This window comes from Triturus cristatus, chromosome 9 (assembly GCF_964204655.1).
Source record: "Triturus cristatus chromosome 9, aTriCri1.1, whole genome shotgun sequence".
In the NCBI taxonomy this organism is placed as follows: domain Eukaryota; kingdom Metazoa; phylum Chordata; class Amphibia; order Caudata; family Salamandridae; genus Triturus; species Triturus cristatus.
Window position 1 is genome coordinate 1,036,223,550 of NC_140592.1, and position 22,719 is coordinate 1,036,246,268.

The 22,719-nt window shown below is 43.2% G+C and overlaps 1 protein-coding gene across 1 annotated transcript in view; it reads right to left on the minus strand.

The window, feature by feature from the left end:
• Nucleotides 1-22,719, minus strand: part of GCH1 (GTP cyclohydrolase 1) — a 208,800-nt gene that overhangs the window by 44,598 nt on the left and 141,483 nt on the right. Inside the window, exons 3-4 of the mRNA XM_085626829.1 lie at nucleotides 13,222-13,277; nucleotides 2,932-2,963 (exon numbers count right to left, since the gene is read on the minus strand). Coding sequence (XP_085482955.1) covers nucleotides 2,932-2,963; nucleotides 13,222-13,277 — 88 coding nt within the window. The remainder of the gene's footprint in view (nucleotides 1-2,931; nucleotides 2,964-13,221; nucleotides 13,278-22,719) is intronic.

Genomic DNA, 22,719 nt, shown 5'->3' on the forward strand with positions numbered 1-22,719 from the left:
CACACCACAGGAAAGCCATTAACAGTCAGGGACCATGGACACCAGCAGAAAGCACATTTGGCTTAGGTAGGAAAATGACATCTTTCTAAAAATGGCATTTTCCAAACAGTAAAAATCCGACTTTACTGTTAGTTTGGATTTTAAATTCCTGTTACAATGACTGCTGCTTGAATAATGTTTCTAGCTATTTCCAAGCTTAAGGTATGCATTAAGAGAAATTATAGTGTAACCCAGAGCTTTTCTATGGGAGAGCTAGCCTTGCAGCATTAAAAAAATTGTGGAGGTTTTTCACTGCCAGGACATGTAAAACATAAGTACACATGTCCTACATTTTAAATACCACGAAACCTGTCCCGTTGGTATTTAGGGCACACCTTAGGGGTAACATATAAATATTAAAAAGAAAGGTTTAGGCCTGACAAAGGTTTATTTTGCGAGATCGAAATGACATTTTAATAACTGCAAACACAGGCAGCAATGGCAGACCTGGGGATACATTTCACAGTGCTAGTTTATTGGGTGTCACAACTAGTGCTGCAGCCCACCTGCAGCATTTAACTTACATTCTCTAAGCAGATATATTATCATATACTAGGGAATAAGAAGTAAATGTAATATGGTAATGAGGTGTATGCCAATTTGACCATTTACAAGGGAGAGCACAAGCTTTTTACCACTGGTTAGTGGGAGTAGAGTGTGTAGAATCTATCCATAAACGGGTTCAGCCAAAGATCTTGGGGAATACCACTCAAAAGAAAGTAATTTCCAACAGACATGAATGCTATTTCTTTTTTAAAACTTTGAAATTTGGGGTCTTAAAATGGAAAAAAGTTTGGGCGTTATGGCAGAACTACAGAGGGTTTGGAGGGGCCACGCAGTGGTTGGGTGGATGGGGATTATTTATTGTTTTGGTTGCTCCCTCATGATTGTGTTACTGCTGGTTTTTGTGCTATCTGCAAGTATGGACTTTTGGAACTACTTTGTGGTGTATGGTCTCATGAGCATGGTTAATAAAGAGATAAAAAAATACAAATATAAAAAAGGAATTTGGGGTCTTATTTTTGAGAGGCCTGCGCCACCAAAGCATCACTTTTTCTAACGCTCCTGCGGTGCAAATCTCTCAACCGTATCTATGAGACCACGCAAAACCACTTTGCGTGGCTTTGCATTGCCTCATACATATGAAGTACGACAAAGTAGCTGCACTGCCTTACTCAGTGCCATTGAGGCGTTCCATGGGATTTTCGCACTCAACGCCCATGGATTTTGACACTGCCCCAGATTTACTTAATTACATAAACCTGGGGCAGCGCCAAAACCTTAAGCCTCCACAGAGCAGGAGTAACGAGGAGAAATATTTTTATTTCTCCTCATTTTCTCCTCTTTCCATGTGCACTGCCCTACGCCAATCCCCCATAAATGAAGTCCTTGGTTCCTTACAAACCTTTTGTTATAGCCTCACATGTACTGTGCATGAGTCCTGAGTTTGAAAGCTTCGTAATCAAGAGACAACTAAAAGAGGCAAGTTTGGGCTCAGCCCCTCCACAGCCCTAGAATTAGTTGGGCTACCGGGCAGCTAAAAAACATTCTGGCTGCTTTGAGAGCATAATGCAAGGTGAACTAGCCACTTGGGCCCTCATTATGAGTTGCATGATACTGGTGGAGTGCCAACTCTGCACATGATGTTAATATAACCAATATTACCACACTGTAACCCCCTGCTAGTGCTTAACAACTATAAATGAACCCCCTACGGAATGGGAAATAACTTTGTTGACTCGGTTCTACGAGCTGGATTTCCGCATAGTTTTCCCTATTCTGAGGGATTAACACTCACATTTACCTACTGCTATGTAAACTGGGACAAGTGTTTTTTTTCAACAAAAAGAAGGGGAAGGAAGCCAAACAAGGTGCCCTTGTAGTGGCCCCCCTCCCTTGCTGAAAAAAGATGCTTGGGCAGGAACGGGAATAGAGGCTTGAGCTGTTCTGATAGCCAAAGTCTCATGGGCCCGATTCACATAGGTGAACTTAGACGAAAGTCTAACTTTACGCCTTTTGGTATTCACAAAGGGCATTTACTACTTGTAAATGCCCTATGTGAATACCAACAGTTCAACTTTATGACTTTTGGGGCTGACAAAGGGCATTTATGAGTAGTAAATTCCCTTTGTAAATATCGAACATTGTAAAGTTAGACTTTCGTCTCATTTTCCCTTTGTGAATCGGGCCCTCACGTGTTTTTACCAGCCAGAATCATTATGATGAGGAGACTTCGTATGCCACAAGGGGAGACCCAGGGCCGGACTGGGAACCAAAACGGACCCTGGCAAAGTGCTCGGCCAGCCCCCCCGGGGGGTTGGGGGTGCGGCCGAGCTGTTTGCCAGGGCCGGTTTTGGCCAATTTTGTTACAGGGGTCGATTTTGCTGCTGTGCTGCAAAAGCGTCTCTGTAACAAAAAATGCCCCCCATGGGCCCAAATCGGCCCCCACCCTGGCGGCCCACCGGGGAATTGCCCGGTGCCCGCTACGGCCCTGGGGAGACCTCTGCGCCTGACTCATAGTGAGCACCATAGATGTAGAAACAGTGACTATAGGTATCTTCGACCATACCCATATGGCCTCTGCAAATACATTTGAAAGAGTGATTCATTTTATCTTTGTTCTTGCTCCATTTTGACAATGAGTAGTAAAAGATATGTGAAAAATGGTGCTACATACATTAAATAAAAAGTCAAAAGAGTAGGAAAACTTTTTTGCAGAAGAAAGAGAGAACAGCAGCGGGCCTAATGCTCATACTGCAACATTCTTATAAAATTGGGTTCAACTGATAATGTGAGAAACTGTTGCATGATATGGACAGGATTTAAATATTGGCCGATAGTCTTTTATATTAGCATCGACAGGCTTTAAGGAAGCTCACATATATTGTTTACCTTGTAGTCTTCTGCTGTATATTTCCACAATCCTGCAAAATAAGGACAGTGATCAATTGGAAGAAAAAATAAACAATAACCATACCAGTCCTTCGGCAAAGAGTTATACAGACAATAGTAGTGGCAGCAGCTCCTATTTGTTTATAGGGGACACAATGATGTTGGAATTGGCAGTCAACAGACAGTCAGGGGAATAAAACCTGGAGTATTTTCAAGGTATCAGGTATTCATATGCTTACAAGTATCATGGTGTGTCTAGCCAGTAGGATATGCTTGAAGTCAAACAAGTCTTCAATCAAAACGTCAACCCTAATGTGAATCGTGCCCAGGAGAGTAGCAGATATTTTAATATCAGAACTTCTGGCAACAGCGACAAGGTCTATGACGTTGACATCTAAATGAGTTGCCTGCTCTTTGGCGTGTGCTGCTGGCGTCTCCTGTGGAGTTTCCGGCATCCCCAAACTGGATTTCTTCCAAATCAATTATGTCATGGAACAAGTTCAAGACTTTTATTAAGTCATCTTAGACCATTCACTATTTCTGCAGCCAATTTGTTATTCATTTTGAGTTGTTCTTCTGTCGTGACCAGTCACTACCCTACAACTCATGTACAGTTTCCCATTTCACTTTTTCCGTTTGAGCATGTGGTTTTGTTTGGATATTGATTTATCATAAAATATTGTCATACAACTTGATTACTGATGGAGTACTCTATGGAACAATGAGACTTTCAACCATACATATTGTTTGGGAATACATTGACTGATCCCATTACACATCACCTAAAATGTAATAAGTAACTCTTAAGGAACAAATGTTTTAACTACTGGCTGCCCCCTTGATGGGTTTACTGCAAAGTGGCCTATTCACCCATTTCTTGATCACCCTGGCTGTTTTGGTTTCTTGGGGCCAGATGTATGAAGCCTTTTTCCCGTTCGCAAACGGGCCGATTCTCAGAATCGGTCCGTTTGCGAACGGAAAAAAGCCTTTTGGCATGTATCATCCCAAAAGGCCCTCGCAAAATAGGGAATTTGTGATTCCCTATTTTGCGAATGCATTTAAGGAATCGCAAATTGAGATTCCTTAAATGCAATTCTGGAAGCACCCAAATTGTGCGATTTTGCCTTAAGAAATCGCAAATTACCACCAACTTCAAATTGGTGGTAATTTGCGATTTCCTTGAAAAATGTACTTTTTAGCATTTTTCAAAGTGCCATGTGGCGCACATACGTGCCCTTAAGGCATGTATGTGCGCCACATGTGCACACATGCATATTTCAGGGGTGCAACCGGGTGTCCTTTTGGCAAACTTGCATCCTTGAAATTTAATTCGCAATTTGCGAGTACCTATTGGGTACTCGCAAATTGCGAATGTCTTCCCATTCATTTCTATGGTCCTCTAGGCCCATAGGAATGAATGGGAAAGTATTCCTTAATTGCGAATCGCAATTTGCGATTCGCAATTAAGGAATGTGTAGGAATCGCAATTATTATTGCGAAACCTACATACATTGCATTTTGCAAGTCCTTAATAGCGAATCGCTAAAATTCGCTATTAAGGTCTCGCAAAATACAATGATGATACATCTTTCCCTTTGTGACCCCAGCCGGCAGTACCCATCAAAAGTGGCCTTTGATCGTATCAATCACATTGAAGTCTTCCAAATGCTTGAGTTCCTTTTTGGCATTTATAGCGAAAGTGTGAAGGAACCAACAGTGGTGTGAAACACCGGTTGCATCGTTTGACCTACATAAATAAAGTTTCACCTTCTTTCCTGCTCAAACCACCGAGCGGCCCATTATATTCTTTGAAAATAATGGACAGAGTGTGCATGCCAGCTGCATTGATAAATATTTGCACCATTAATTCTGTCTACTGGCACTGTGAGCAGGTTTCAAAGGCCTTCACAAATGTTTGAGGAGGTTTCTGCGTTTGCTTACATCAGTTTTGCAGTTTCAACTTGCCGAACTGCTCTCCCGACATTTCAGTGGCTATGAGTCGCCTCTGGCCCATCAATGTTGCATTCGCGCAAAATGCTATTTGGAGAGAGATCACTATTTCAACTGCTTCCCAACCAAGAAAATCACAAAAGAAATTGTGATTATTTCATGCACCTGCTCTGCCTGCTGTGTTGAGAGGCTTCTTTTTGACAACAACCTTTGCAAAGAAGCTTTCGATGTCGGTTGCTTTGGCAACTGGACGTGCTTGAGGTCTCCCCATCTTCAACACGGCCTTCAGATACCCTTCTTGTTCTCATTGAGAAGCCAGAATAGTTTCAGAGACTGCCAGGTCTGGACCGCCTGAGCAGTCACTTCATCTCCAGAGTTAGCCTTCAGTTGATTTCCCCTTTGCTTACTTTGCTTGTCACCAAGCACTGCCCACAATGTGCAATAAAAGCTGTCATCACCGCAACCTCATGGTCATGCCAACGTCAGAAATCCCACCCACTTCCAAAGTCGCAAAGTCCAAGAGAAACAAGTACTTTGCCATCAGGACCATCCTGAGTTGCCAAAAAGATCATTACCGTACTGCCCCACCCAGAGTTTCCACAGGTTTGCATCTACTCACATGAGGTCTGAACATAACCAGACCTTTAGGGTTCTCGCTTCAGCCAAAGCAGTGGGAGGTTCTTCTGTTTGTACCACGGATGTGAACTCCAGAAACTCTGATTTATGAATGTTTAACAAATAAACCAAACAGGCTGTGCTTAATGCACTCTCCTGCACAGAGGTGGAGAATAGCCTTTAGCACAATGACCCATCCATTATCAGCTTGGACTTCATTCATAGGTCGAGCTTGCATAAGACTCTTGGGTAAATAATTGAAAAGGAAACAGACTGCTTTGCAGATACGGGAGCTGCACTGGAAAGAGGCAATAGTGTGTCTTCTATTACCCCTCATCATATGCTCCCTCTTCCTGCTGAAGTCCATTAATGCATGGAAGGGATCGAAAAGTCATCAACACCCTCAGCTCAGGGCAGTAATGCACAGTTTATGCTGGAGATGGGCATTGTTAAATAGGGATCTGAAAACATCACTTTTATAGCCCACCGATCTATCTCGCTAAATTTAAAAACATCCTGTGTGCACAATTTCATTTAAAAGAGGCATGAGTTTTGTCTTTTAATGTCCTTTTAATGCCACACATCAGTAGCAACTCATGAAGGCACCACAAAGATAAATCAGACACAGAAACAGCGAATGTAAGAAAACACAGCCTTTCCAGCATTCCACATTTTCCCATTTCTCAGTGCCCCCTTAGACAGATACAAGATCTTTTAAGTTTTTAATATATCATTAATATCTTTCTTCTGTGTGCTTTTAGCTTTCTTAGGCAGATACAAGAACGTATTCGTTTTATATATTTCATTAATATATTTATGTTGTGTGCTTTTAGTTTTCTTTATTTAAACTTGCTGTTAACAAATGTAACTTCAGCTCATGGAGTTATCATGTTTTACAGTTTGGATTGGTTCTGTGTGTCTCTTTGTATTATTTCACTTACACTGCCCTCATAAAACAGATGGAGTTCTTACCATGACCTAGGTGTCTTCATGACCATATGCTACATTAACATCTACCCTCCCTACCACTTTCCAACAAGACCAGTCTGCTGTCATTCCAGCCTCCACTTCCATGACATACTAAATACTTGCAAACTTTTAAATACTTTTGAAATATCACTATCCCAAAAGACTCTACAACTAAGACTTTGAAGGGATACTTCACAGAAATCCTCTACTCATTAAAACCCACATCAAAGATGAGACTATAGTCCTCATAAAATAAGGTTTGGACTTTCAACTTTTAACCTCACATAAATGGAAATGAAATCCAAAGGAATACCCAAAACTGCAGGATTTTAAAAGACAGAGTAAGAATCTGAAATAAGGGGATTTTTTGCAGAGTATGCAATAAAACTATTTTTATTTTGAGCAGAGATGAACTAAAATACTCATAAACTAAGCGATAACGTTACTTTCCCACTCAACTGGAAGTTATAGCATGCCCAATGAAAACTGAGGCGCAATTGTGAACCAACGGATCATGAGCTAGAGTGTGGTGCTCATAGATATGTACCCCATAACCATGAACAGAATGCTGGAGCGAGGTGCTTACTGCTACAAAGACACTAGGGTGGGTAGGGCACAGGATAAATGAAAGAAAAATTAAGTATTAACATTCCCTGCCACAGACCTATAATTGCAATGGGTAAGCCCAGACATGGGCCCTGTGCTCACTTTGCCACTAGAACCAAGCTGCACCCAACTGAAGAGCCCCAAGTAGGGTGAAGCTGGTCTAGGGTTGCTTGTGGTCCAGCTCAGAGTGAACCTTACTTGGCAGTTCGGACTGTACTATTCCTAATGGAGCAGGATGACGGTTTATTTCCATATGGCACGTCTAATCCATACATGGCAAAAAACACGATTAAGGTGGAGGACTCATTACTTTTTTGAGTCCCAAAAGGGCTTGATTTTAGCTCACACCTAACATGTTCTTCATTAAATGTAAGACAATGGAGACAGTAAATTCCTTCGATTTGTTTTCAAAATCACATTCGTTTCAGTTTTAAAAAGTTGGCATGTATGACTATTCTGAGGTGGCATTGTGGGCAAATAAAGATGGACTGGATGCAGCCATGAGTAATTACCAGTGGCTGGGATTCATTCAACCATCCCATTCATCACTTTTTGTCTACTTCAGTGTGACACCCTTAATGCCCCTAGTAGGGCCAGATATGGGTTCCATGCTCACTCTACCTTTGAAACAAAGCTGCAGCAGAGACTGAAGAGCCCCATCTAGCGCGAAACCAGTCTTGGGGGGGCTTGTGTTCCGGTTCTGGGATGACCTGGCTTGCTAATTCAGACTGGACTGTTCCAATTGGAGCATGATCTAGGCTGATTTATATATTGCTGGGTCTATTTTAAGGTGGCATTGTGTACAAGAAAATGATGGACTGAGATAGAGAGGCTGAAATTAATTCAAGCATCCCACAGATTGCCTTTTTGTTTACTTCAGTATGGATCTATGTGCGAATGCAACAATAAATTATGCAGATTTGTGATACAGACCCCACATGCTGCAAGAAAAGTCTTGTAGTGTCCAGAAATAGTGTTGAGTGCACAAAATGAGAGAGGAGATACCTGCAGGCATCATTGTTGTGAAATAAGCTGCATATGTTAAAAATGTTGAAAAGATCACCAACAACTTAGGTCCAGTAAATGGATAGTTCCCAGTATAGATATATAAGTTTGCAAAACCGTGATGAATTGAACTATTGACAGCAGAATGATATAAGTTTTAGTACTCAGAAAACCAAGTGTAATAGCCTAATTATCATGTGCGTGTGGAATGCTATATGATTTACTCAGATACACAATTTTCATTTAATTTCTATAGGCAATAACAATATGAAATGTATTTTCGCCTCAAGAGGGGATTAATACAAAATAGGGGGAAGGAGTTTATTTTATAAACAGATCGAAAAACCGAACAATATAAATTGTGGAAGATTGTAAAGTTTCACATGAAATAGTAAATTTTAGAAATTGTGAACCAAACAGAGATTATCTCTTGTTTTGCAAAGTGTGCATCGACTCAAAGATAGAAATTGTTGGACATAACATCCTTGTCTACTTGTAGCCAGAGCTTGTCCCTGCCATCCAGTCAACAATCAAAGGTCACGGACAGTTCTAAAGTAATCAACAATCCTGCAATATCTGCAAATCCCAGGCCAGTCTCCAATTGGAAATATCAGCAGGATTTTCTTTTTAAATCTAGAGGGATGCGGTCCAAATTAAGGTCTTAATCCTATTTTGAATATGAGCGATAGTGTTAGTTGGGATTCTAATTGGCAGATCTTGAAGTACATTTAGCAGCCAAGACATTATGTTCAGTTTTAGACTAATAATACTACGAATACAAATAAAGAACAGACCAGGTCTCCAAGTCAGCAAATAATAAGTCCAGTGGAGGTGACATATCATTTTTAGGCCTCGCCTAGCGATGCAGCGCATGCGCGCTGCTTGCCTTGGCGAGATCTATTGTTGTCGGTTTCTTGGCCGAAGGGGGACAGGACATGTGCGCGCCTGGACAGGCGATGTGCACGTGCACAGCTCGCAGGAACAAGGCTCCCCTCTGACCACAAGCAGCCCTGCCACTCACTCCCCAGTCGCCAGACTTTCTTAATAAAAGTGATTAGTTACAGCGAATACCTTCGCTCTCCTTGAACAGACAGGTGCCGTTGGGAGCCTGTCGCTTCAAACATCAAAGCGACTAATTACCGTCAGTTTTCGCTCTTGTTTGCTTCATGCACAGTAGGGTGCGCACACGCATTTATACGTGTGTGCACGCGCGTGCGTGCTTGTGGATTTCTGCGCGTGCGTGTACACGTTTGCACTTCTATGCATATGTGGCTGTGTACCACAGGCCTCCAGTAACTGTTGACATAGCATGGCAAACAGTTTCACAGCGGTGAACAGGTCCCTGGCCATTTCTGACACCATCTGAGACCATAGGAGTTGTGAGGAAATCCAGACAAAACAGGTTTTGTGTCCAAAAACACTCCCTGAAAAAACTCCCTTTTTAATTTTTTTAGAAAGTCCATTCGTAAATCTTCCGCTAATCTTTTTTGGTGGTAATGTAGGCTCACAGAAGACGGTTTGCTTAGTTCTCAATGCGCAGTTTCTACAGTTCTCAAACCAGTGCAAACAAAATGTAATAGTTAACACATGGTTAACCTGGGCTCATACTTATACAGGTGGAAACACACTTACGAGTCTCAAAATACAACGTGCTGCAGGCTTAAAAGTCTGGACTGGGTAAAGGGTGACCCTCCTGGAATGGGGCCAGTTGGCACTTATGTTATGGCCTGGAATATAGATGCCATGTTTAAACTCTGCACCCTCGTTTCTGGTCCTCGGCGATTGTAGCAATTGATCTGTGTGTCCAGGTATCCCCATCTTCAGGTGCCAGCCAATCCCTCCAGTACCCCCTTCCCTCATTGAACCTTGGGGTTCCCGCTCCATGATTTGCGTCCTTTATCTCCCAAAACAGGGAGCGCTCAGAAAATGGCTCGACACTAAGGGCTGCATTAAAAATGGTATATTATTCCCGAGCTACGAGAAAGATTAGACTTTGAACAGGTCGTTTCTAAAATAAACTTTTGAAAAAAGTGAAAATACCGTTTTCTACAAAACAGTCGTCATAGTTCGGATTGTGGTCTTCTAGTTAGGAGCGAAAAGAACAGACAGTGGATTTTGAACTGATTTTATAGCATGTATCGCAGTTGTCTTATTACTTAATGTTACTGTTGAAAAAGTAGAGAAAGCATTTGTTAAGCTCTAGTCCCTGTGCCCAGCCATGCCGCAGGACTGTCACTTTGTTGACACATAGAGAAGATGTTGGTATTTTCACACGGGGTGACCCCCCTGCAATCTACCACTGGTTTCGGAGCACCAGCAAGCGGTGACCACAGCGTCGGTGCAGGCAGCGGTGTTGGTGACGGTGTTGGGTATCTTTTCTTGAGGTTACAGCCCAGTTGCCCAGAACTGGGATTGGCACCACTTGGAAGGTTCAGGACTCCCAGGAATAGAGTCCAAGTGCTGTAGATAAAGTCTTTGATGGCCCTGAGACTTCCAACAGGAGGTAGGCACACACAAGCCCTTAGAGAAACTTGGCAAGCATGATTAAAACAGCAAAGTCTAATTCCTTCACTGCCCACAGACAGAAGCAGCAACTGCAGGCCAACCCAGCAAAGCAACACACTGCAAAGGGGCAGTACTCCTCCTGACAGCTCTTCAGCTCTTCTTCTTGGCAGTCCTCAGTTCAGAAGTGTTCTAAAGTGCTGGGGTCAGAGCCCCACTACTTATATTACTTTCAGCCTTTGAAGTATTTATGTTTCAAAGAAAGTCTCTCTTGCTTAATAGAACCAGTTCTGATCTCCCTGGTCCAGCCACGCCACAGGGGGTGGAGACAGCATTGTGAAAGGCAGACACAGCCTTATTCTGATGTCAGTGGCAACTACTGTCACCACTCTAGCCCAGGAAGACCTATTAGCGTGGTGATGGGCCATCAGGATATGCAGGACACATCTCAACTCCCTTTGTGTGACTGTCTACAGTGAAAGCACAAAACAGCCCCTGGGTCTTAACCAGACGTTGATTTCACAGGCAGGCAAAGGCACAGAATGGCAAAGCAAAAAACATGCCCACTTTCTAAAAGTGGCATTTTCAAACACATAATTTAACAAGCATTACAAATGCAATAGGTCTTGTCTTTCATTAAGTTAAAGCCATTTGCTTTGCTATACAATACCATTAACAAAGCAAATGGCTTTAACTTAATCAAAGGCGAGACCTATTGCATTTTCAATGCTTGTTATACAGTGGGCCATAATTATTCGTGAGGGTAACTTGTGAATACTTTATGGAAGGATAATACGGGGACCAGTAATTAGCACATCTCACTGCATCTGTTAGTCGTGGTGACGTATTTCCGCATTAGTTTTCACCCAAGACCCTTCATGAGTTCCGAAGTCTCTCTGAAGGTCTTATAACTCAAAACACAAAAGAACAGACATACATTGACAGGTGCATTGTCAGAGGCTTGCTTTAGTTCCCTCTTAATGGAGGACGGATTAGCAGTTAGGTATTTGGTAATAAAAAGAAAACAATCCTACAGCACGTCCTGTGCTCTGATGATAAAAATAAGTTGTCTCTTGCAGTCAGATTTAGTAGTCGACAAATGTTTACCAAACTCTGTCCCTAATGCACTTTACTAAAGCCAGTTCATCTTTCGGATTTCTGATGATGTATGTGCAGCTGTTCTGGACATCACTATATCTTTCATTGCTTCCAATTGGTGTTGCACTTGAGGCATGTCAATGGTCATGGTTTGCACCACAGGAGGCTCATAGCTTCTGCAGGAAATGATATCAGTCACTGAGCAAATTCAGTTTTACATTTTCATGCACTTTGGTCCAGGAAACAAGCCACCATTACCAAGAGCTTGGGAGAAGCACTGGCACTAGGTTGAGCCAGCTTGGTACTATGGAAGTCTGAGGTTTGGGGCAAGACCATGTCAATGTGTGAAAGATGCTGGGGAGAGACCAAAGCAGCACGTGGGGAAACTGCAGAAAGTCTCAGCTATTTTGTGAGAGACGGAGGAATATCCTGGTACTGCAAGGATTCACTGGGACTCAGAATTTGGACTCTTGCATTGGGTATGCTTGACTCTCTGACTGCCTTTCCCTGGCAAGGGAGTGGCTGGAGGGCAGAAATCTCTGACCTATTAGGGAAACTGCACAGTAATATGCTGGAACTGGCTAAGGGGACAACTTGGCTCTTACGTGTTAAGATTGGAGGGAATCCCTGATTGGTTGGGGATTGAAAGATTACACTGAAAAGAAGGTAGGAGATTGGGTATACCAAGCCCTGGAGCTCTAAACTGTGCAGACGAAGGCAACCTAACATCATGATGTAGAAAAGGATCAAGGCTCTAACGCTCCTGGGTCTACAACAAACCCCGGCACTATGGTGGGAAATGGTAATAGCCCCCAACACTATGCTGGGAGATGTGAGTAGGTAACAGCACTATGGTGGGGAATTGGGACAGAGTGCAACATTGTACAGGGGAGGGACACAGAAGCAGACATCAATACTTCTGTGTTGAAATTGGAACAGACCTCAACATTATGGTGGCGACAGCAGAGCAAGGCCTAACGCCAAACTATCTGTGGACGTCTGGTGCAGAATTATGGAGCTAGAAGGACACACTCAAACCTGAAGGGGGCTCACAGTAGACCCTGACACTGAGATGGAGCGACCAATGAAAAAATATAACCCCCGCACCCCGGAGTGGTTGATTGACCTAGCACAAAGTGAATACACAGATGGAACAAGACTGTAACACACAGCCATTTTCAAAACAGTAAAACACAAGAATGAGCTATCGTCTCTATCCCAATGGTCACACTGAAGCACACGTGGGGGAACATGGACGATTACATTTGAATAAATATATTTAGAAAATGTCTGTATTTATGGTACACACCGATTCAGTACTTCGTACACTATAACTCTTACTATGAATATCTTATGAGCAAAAACCAATATTGACTTAATAATATGAAAACAGATAGGCAAATAATATTTTTTGCATAGCTTAAATGATTTGCTTTCGATCCTAAAAATGTTTAGTTTGTACTATAGCTGTTACTATCAAAAGATTATGAAACTTTGCAAACGAATCCAAATGTACAATGTGTAACGTTCACTTGCAATGCTTACCTGGCAAGCTTGCTGAGACCAAGGACTTGTTTGTTTGGGAGGTAGCCTATATGCACCTAAAGGAAATATAAATATATCCGTTAGTGCATAGATTTTTCAACACATGCTTATTTCCTTTTAATGATAACAGTTTGCGGTTTCATTAAGTTTACAACTGTGTAGGATTCGAATTCGGGCATACGATTATTCGCCTCATCTTCGCGGAGTTGCACAGTTACGGCTACTTGTGAAGTTCTTTCTGTGCCGAAATCAGACGTCCTAAGAGAAGGAGGTATTTGCACTCAATGTACCTTACGGCCAGATGTCGCATTCCCATTCCTAAACCATGGATGTGCACTTTGCACATGGGCTCATTGCGAATCGGAATGCGATTTGCGATGCAACCTGTGTGCCAGACCCCCAGTGATTGGCTGCCAATGCAGAGATGGAAGTCTGCAAGGCACAGCAGGCCTCCTTCCTACATTTGATTTCTTCCAAAACAGAAAACATTGCTTTCAAGATCAGTCTGAGTCCATTAAAGGGATTAATGCTGCTTTACAAAAAATGTTGCAGAAATCACAAACCAGCTCCCTTCACTTAACGATTTTGTGAATCGCAGGGTTTGTAACTGCAAAGGTGCTTTATACATCTGTCCCGCAAAGTGTTAATAAATATAGTGGTTCCTTTTAAAAAATTGAATGTAAATGTTCAATGTCTATAGTTTGCCCCCGTACTCCTTGCTCTAGGACTTCTCCCCTGCATCCGATGGGTCACCCATTAAAGCGTCCCTGGCAGGAGCACCTAGACATGAAACATAGAACTGGGGGGGGGGTTGTCTCTGGGAAAGACATTGTCATATTAACTGACAGCGTTTACTGTTATGCACTTTGTAAAACATGTTACCTCGAATTATAAAACATTAGGAAAACATATCGTTTTCAAATGTTTTCTCCTTTATATCTTTGCTTAAGGCTGGGACTCTAGAGCAGGGCTTTAAATGGGCCGGTACCGTCACGGTATTGAGTACCGGCACTTCTTTTTATTATGAGAGGGAGAGTACCTGCACTTTTAAAGGAAAACGTAACACTTTTAATTGGAGAGTACCGGCACTTCTCAGAAACAAGCAGGTACTCTGCACAGAGTACCTGCACTTCTATTTTTCCATTTCAAGCACTGCTCTTGAGGGAGCAGAGAATGCCAGTGTGGCTGAAGTCACGCCTCCCAGAGCTCGGTGCCCCCTGCAGACTACTGTTTATTTCAGAGAAACGAGACTTTCTTGGGGATATGAAGCAACATGAAGACCAACTCCAGCGTGGACCCCGGAACCTGCATTTAATTACCCTGTGCAACGGCAATCACCAAAGCACAGCAGCTCTATAAAAACCCCATTCAACCGGGCATTAATCCATGCCCATGGCTGCTACATACAACCGGGCATTAATCCATGCCCAGGGCTGCTACATACAACCGGGCATTAATCCATGCCCATGGCTGCTACATACAACCGGGCATTAATCCATGCCCATGGCTGCTACATACAACCGGGCATTAATCCATGCCCATGGCTGCTACATACAACCGGGCATTAATCCATGCCCATGGCTGCTACAATCAACCGGGCATTAATCCATGCCCATGGCTGCTACATACAACCGGGCATTAATCCATGCCCATGGCTGCTACATACAACCGGGCATTAATCCATGCCCATGGCTGCTACATACAACCGGGCATTAACCCATGCCTATGGCAGCTATTGATGCCCACACAGGCGCCTTGTTTTTGATCCATGGAATATCCGTTCTTCGTCTATGTTAAGACTGGAGTTAGGGTCGATACAAGGAGTTTTGCCACCTAAGGCCAACTAACGTTTTGCTGTCCCTTGGAAATCATTCACTGGCAAAAAGGCCATTTTTGATGCTCTTGGGGGCAATCTGGCACCCCTCCAAGCGGCTGCAGAGAGATGTTGCAAAGAACCGACACCAGAGCATCTACTTTTGTTCTAACACGTATAATTAAATTTGGAACGGATTTTCCACAAAGGTGGAAACAGTAGAGAAGCTCTGTGTAGCTGTGAAGGCCATTGGAGGAAACAGTAGACAGCCACATCAACTGCTAAACACCATTCACTTTGCATCATTTCATCCCTGAAATGGCGCCCACGTCCAGCACTGCTCAACGCAGAAAATTGAAGAGACGTCTTTCCCATAATTTCTAATCTCTAAATTCAGTGAAATAAACTTTGTTAAACGAATGTTAAGATCATGCGTGTTCAAAAGGCTTATAGGGGTAATGATAATGAGACAATTTATGCAATAGAATAATTGGTATCGTGGTCCTCATCTTATCGCCTTCTGAAGCATGAAAGGTTCCCAGGATCGAAACCTGTAACATGTATGTTTTGCCCATTGTATGAAGCGCTTGTTCCCTGAAAGAGGGATCTTAGCTGGAGAACGGTCTTGTCTTGAGATGTTTCCCAAAGGCACATTCTTCAACAACAGCTTCACTGATTTATTTGTAAACAAATAAGAGCCCAGTCCCAAAAATCTTGTCGGCCGCCACCACTGCAGCGAACGACCAAAAGGAAATTCAAGTCCCACATTCAACAAATGGTGTGATCCTGGTAAAATAATAATTATGGCAAAATCCACATTTCTCATACATTCATCATGTCAGTCATTTGCCAGTCGCTACACCTCCTGGGGCCTCAGCAATTATTTTTAAAATTACACTATATTGTCAGTCATCCACTATTTCTACAAGCTACTTCCCACGTGACCTCCCACATATTTTTAGGTCTCGCTGAGTCAGCGCGCATGTGCTGCTCGGAGAGACTTTAGTAGGTGAGTTTTCAAAGTGCTGCTGGCTGGCGACAAGCTTGCGTTCACGCGAGAGCATGCATGCGCGAACTGCCAGCCTTCAGCACCATCTGTCTTTCCTCTTGCTTGCTCCCTGCCTCTGCCCCTCCCCCCGCTGCTGCGCGCGCATCCCTAGCGTGCTTTAGCGCATCATCGCGATGACTTTCGCTTTCAGAGTGATCGCGATGACTTTCGCTTTTAAGGCCGCGTGGCGTTACTTTTACTAGCGCGCGGCCAATGCTTGTTAATTATACAGGAGCATGGACAAAGTACTAATAAATACTGGCACTGTGCTTCTGAGAACTTTTATTTGCCAACACTTTTTTCATTTCAGTTGGGCAATTTCTTTTTGCATCTGCATTTTTAATGTTTCCATGTTTCACTTTGTTGTACGTCACTTTCGTTCAATGGCACAGATTATTAGAGCACTCGGTGTGGCTGTATGTGTTTGTTCCTCTACCTTTTTTCCAATCTCCATTTTGCTCTGTGTGACTTTCTTTAGATGGCAAAGACTATTAATCATGCAGTATCATTATTCTCTGATTCTGAGAACATCTATTAATGTCCCTGCACATCTGAAACAAATTAATGTAATTATTAGAATTAAAGTGCTGATCATGTGCAATGCGTTTATCTCTTGCCACAAAGTTCATTCCAAAACGCTGTCCAGCGCCCTCTGGATAAAACTGCTCCTGTAAGGCTTTCATATGTACTCTGCCTCTGTTACAATGTAATCCATGGAAAGTGATATAAAGAACATTCAGTTCGGAGCACTTCTACTACATATGCAATATATTTACTTTTGTAAAGAGGCTTGCATGGCGCACTTTGCTAAGAGATTAAAAAACAGACTTACAAAAGCCCTTTCATATGAACTCTGCCTGTTACAACATGTGTGTTTAAAGCATACACTAGTCTGAAACCGGACTCCCATAGGCTTTTCACACAAGCAGTCCAGAAACTTGCTTCAATTAACAGCCTCTGTTACAATGTAGTCGGTGTGACTGCATCTGCTAACTCTATTTTGGCAAACACTTTTTTGTTTCGGATGGGCAACTTTTTTGCATCTGCATTTCTTATGTTTCCACTTTTCACTTTGCTGTACATCACTTTCTTTCAATTTATTAATTATAATTATTTCAACAGATTATTAAAAAGGAGTCCCTGGGACGCTTATCTCTTTCCACTAAATTCATTTCAAAACGCTCTCCAGCGCTGTCTGGATAAAAATGCTCCTGCAGCGCCAAAAATCAATTGCTGTTTAGAGCTAGATAGCTGCATGGGTGCGGAGATTGCTGTGTTCCAGGCGCGCGGCTGACCTCAGAAACATAGGAAAATATGGTCCTGGTGGGCTACATATCGGGGTATAGATCTTCCCCACTTCCTTCTCAGACCACTTGATGAGTAAGCTCCCCCAAACGTCCTTGGTCACGTTACACCGTACTCAGCATTCTTACTGTTACCTACACGTGTACTCATCCATGCACTTATACTGTATGAGGAATGGAACTGTCTGCATAAAGTTTTGTTGTTATATACACATCTGTAGTCAATATGGTTTATACGTTTGGTACTTTGGCACGATCCTGTCTAACGTGTAACTGTCGGACTGCTGCCCAAATGGTACCATTAAAAGTCAATAAAATATGTTTTTAAAAAATCAATTGCTGTTCCTCCTAAAGTACTTTTGGATGTACGCTGCCTCTGATACAATGTAATCCATGGAAAGACTTTAAAGCAGCCTCCAGGTGACAGCAATACTGCTGCGTACACAATATCTTTTCTAAACCAACCAGGGTCTGGTCAAGTGGCTACTAGGTGCACTTTAATTTTGAAAAAAAATCTCCCTTGCAGGCCGCACTTTACAAGAGAATAAAAAATATGAATTACAAAAGTGCTGTTACATGTTCTACTACTGCGTACGCAATATATTTACTTTTGTAAAGAGGCTCCACTCACACGGGATACTAAGTGCATGTGCAGTAACAAATTGATTATTCGAAAAAATAAATATGTGCACATTTTGTATGCACAATAAACAAACATCACTAGTACAAAATTGAATCAACGCATTTGATACAAAAGCACATGTAAAACAGATTTACACAGAACACAAAAACAATTACAACTCTTACAACACACACACACACATTCAAACACATTCCACTGCATTACAATGATACCATCCATCACATATTAAAGGCGTGACCTGTTGGCTTTGCCAATGCTTGCATTTGCATAGCTAATAGGTCTCGCCATTGGGACCTGATAAGTGTTTTAGCCATGTAACAGTTGATGTTGTTGCACCAAGGATATTGTGCAGGATAACTAAATACTTATAAGGTCCCAAAAGCGAGACCTATTGGCTATGCCAATGCTTGTTATATAAATGATTTCAGTAGGTATGAATATTCATATTAGGTCTGGCTTTATTATTTATTTATTTATTTATTTATTGGGCTTATTGAGCGCGACAGCTACCCAAAAAGGGTTTCCCGGCGCTAGAAGATACTGAACCATAAAGGCAAGAGAAAGTCTCAGGAATGAGACCGGAGCAGGTTACTGGTTGAAAAGCCAGGTCTTAATGGCTTTGCGAAAATGAGTGTAGCGAGTTTCCAAACGGAGAGGTTGCGGGAGGGAGTTCCAGAGCTTGGGGCCTAGAAGGGAGAAGGATCTTCCTCCCATCCTCGCTCGGCGTGTTTTGGGGACACAGAAAAGGCCTTGAGTGGAGGACCTCAGGCATCGAGCAGGCATGTAAGTGTGCACGAGGGTTTGGAGGTATCCGGGGGCATTGCCCCATTTTATTCTATGCATGAGGCTAAGAGTTTTGAATTTGACCCTATTTTCGATTCTTAACCAGTGGAGCGCTTTAAGGTGACCGGACATGCGTTCCCTCCTATTGCATTTGCATAGCAGTCTGGCTGCAGTGTTTTGTACCAGTTGGAGGCGTCGCATGACTGTCTGTGATGCCCCTAAATAGAGGACATTACCGTAATCTAAACGGGAGGTGATCAGTGCGTTGACCACAGTCTTTTGTGTATCGTCCGGGAGCATCCAAATGATTTTTCTGAGCCATCTCAGAATTGTAAAACAGGTAGCTGTGAGGTTGTTGACCTGGGGCTCCATAGTTAGGCCATTATCAATGGTAATGCTGAGGTTCTGTAGCGATCCGAACCCGTGAATTCGGTATCATAGTACTGACACGATTTCGGTACCAATGAACCGCAAATGATCCATTATATGCATGACAGTGTTTTCGCTACGCAACTAGCATGAATTCACTGAGAAATAGGGCATTCTGTTGTAAAGTCATGGCATCCATTTTAGTTACGGCATCCATTTTGTTTCTTGCCCTCACATAGTCAGTGAACGAGCGATGACCCCGGCAGAGTCACCTTATTAAGGACACGTAAGCTCGAGCCCCGAGAAAGGCTGACGCTACATGACTAGGCAGAATCAAGCTGCCTCCCTTGCCTAAGGCCAGTCCTGTTATACTGGTTCTCGTGTCCGTTGTCCTGACTGAAAGGTTGAAGACGGTAGCCATGCCCGTTTATGATCCATAAACACCTCTTATCCTACTTTTCAATCCTTTGCAAATGGCCCTGCTCCTCTCCTTCTGGGCTTTTACAATGGGGAGGTTACGATTTTTATGATGGGGAGGATCGGGCAAAGAATGGAAAACTGACAAGGGGACCTGATTGAATACCGAAAACCCACGACAAATTATTGTTTGATGTCTATTTACTGTTTGTTTGGGATACTGGGTTGGGCATGAGAAATATTCGTATAATGTTGCCTAAAGACATTTTTCGTGTATTTAAGGAACAACCCACTTAATGCAATTTGAACAGTCTCGTAGATTCTGCCTCTGTGTGGTTCCTATGACTTCTGTGTCCCTGCAGTAAATAAATCTTGGTCTCTGACGCCACCATCGAGAAACCCGCGTCTCTGTTTATTTGTGCACCGAGACAGGAAGGAACTCAGAGGTCTTCGGGTGTTGTTTCCCTGACACCTCTGGACTCTTAAAAGTCCAGAACCTCAATTTGGCGCCTAACGTGGGGCGACGTCATCCGGTACCGGTCCAAAGCCTGAAAAGTTCGAGAAGTTTCGTGTGAAGATTCCGGAGGGAGGTACCCCGCTTCATCGATCCCTGCATGTCGTAAAAGTGGCCCGACGATCTCTTCCACGAGGGTTCCCGTTCCCAGACGGCTACAGAGGACCGCTGCCTTGACTGTCGCCCTGTCTTGGACCCGAGGTGCAGACCTTAGTACGGCGAGATTTAGACGGGTTCTCCTTGGTGACGTCTTCCACATTTCAGTTAAGTATTAAGATGTTCTTTGTTGCTCTGGTTTAATTCGTAGATTATCATTGGTTGTTCTTGTTTAGATAATCTTTGTTTTGGTATTAGTTCATTTTGGTAGGCCTAAGTTCTCTGCGCATTTTTGGTTGGAATTTGTCTTTTTTTGTCATGACTACCAGTAGTAATTGTCTCCTGTCCTGGCTACGTTGCAACGGGGATTCCCGGTTGGAGGATTCGTGTTCGGTTCCTCCGATTGGAACTCCTACATATGAGCTCTATTGTAAACATGGTGTGGGTCCTATTACGTATAATGAAGTATGGGTCCGTTATACCAGGAAAGATGGTGTCCTTAGTTGGCCACCGCATGGTAGCTTTGAAACCGAAATACTAGACAATCTAGAAATGAAGTTGTTTAAGAGAAAAGCCCGGCCGGCAATGTTTGATTCTTTTCGCGTATGGCGCAAAGAAGCCAAACAGAGAGAAATTAGGAAGACGAAGAAAGAACAGAAAGAGAAAGGGTTGACTTTAATGGAGTCTGCTAGGCAGCTGCATGTCAACGAGACTGAGAAAGCAATGGAGATGGCGAATAGAAAATATAGTTTGGCAATTGATAAATGTTACCCTGTATTGCCATCTTGTCCTACTAAGCCGATAGAGGATCATGAAAAGGATCCTCTATTGTCTTACCTGTTGAATTCACCTCCACCGTATGTGCAGGGTATTACAGCACCACAGTTACTACCTGTTGTACAGCCAGCTGCTGGTCAGCCTGGAATAGTTGCTCCACTTCCCTTAATTCCAGCTCCTGTCTTTCCCGTGGTTAATGTTCCTTCGGCAACCCCTCTTCCTGGGTCGCCTGTTCCGCCTTTGCCTGTCGTTTCGCAAACTGCTTTACCTGCTACTCCCACCTTTACTATTTCATCTGCTTCAGCTGCCCTGCTCCCGAACCCTGTGAATATTCTGACCCCGCTTTCCGTTCGTCGGAAAATAACCGACTCTGTAACTAATATCTTAACTCCTCTCTACAGGTCTTTAATTGGGACCCCCGTTTCTGACTCTATACAGAGACGTAGCCAGCTTCCTGGTCCTCAGGAACGAGAAATGTTAGATTTGACAGCTCTTAGGTGGATGTCAAAAGCTGTGAAGTATGATGCACGGAGAGTGTTAGAAACCTTTATGCAATGGAATGAACCAACTCAACGTTATGTTTTTGACGTGATGTGTTCTCTTGTGCGTGAAGAATGGGAAGATGACGACTTAGATTCCGTCCCCTCTGATCTGATAAATGTTCAGCAGAAATTTGCCGCAGGAATGGTGATAGGTTCAGAAATAAGGGGAGCGATAGAACTGATTTTAGCTTATAGGGATGATTCCCCTCTTCGAACGCCAAGGGACCCTGATGGTTCACCGATTACTAGGCAAAGAGGAGGTCAATATCCGATGAGGGAAGTCCCACTGATATGGCGTGATGCAGTTCAAGCTGATGCGGCTAATGGTATTGCAGCTGCCCCGGCACAATTCCAGAGAGTGTGGATACACATCCCTTGGAAGCGGGCCGAAGTATTAGCAGTAAAACAGGCGTTGCCGGACCCGCGTAAAAATCCTGCTGGTTATTACAAAGAGTTAACGCAGACAGTTCAAGCGTGCGTCATGAATTTGGCAGACATTGAAATGCTATTTGGTAATGTAGTGCCACAGCCTATATGGGCCAAGATTCGGCAAGAGAATCACCCAGTCGCCTTAGGAGGTGATTGGCCAGCTATTGTAGCAGCAGATGGGCAACAAGTTGGCGGTGCAAAACCTGAACCTCTGATTGCCGCCTTACCTGGCAGAATAATTAATCTGATGAAAACGCTGATGCCAGTGTTACGAGTTAATTGGGATAAACTATCGGCATGCAAGCAAAAGAAGGACGAAAGCGTTTCTGACTTTTTCACTAGATTTGAAGAGACCTTCGTGGACCACAGTGGACAAGATATGAGTACTGAGGGAGGCCAAAGGTTGTTTGTCGACAAGTTCGTGTTTAATTTACTACCTGAGCTTAGTAACAAGTTAAAGGATTCTGAAAGTGCATGGGCAGTGTCGACGACAGCACAGATACTTGCAACTGCTCAGTATTACGAGAATAGAGAAACAGAAGAGAAGGAAAAGTCGGAAAAGAAAACGAAAGATTTAAAGACTAAAGTTCTTTTGCAACAGGCCTACCCGCCTCGCTCAGTTCAGTCAGATTCACAGCAGCGACTCCAGTTTCAGCAACAGCCACAATTCCAGCAAGGGACGTCCCAAAGATTTAATTATGGTTTTCCCCGACAACAGTTAGCATGGAATCAGTGTGCCTATTGTAAAAAGGAGGGTCATTAT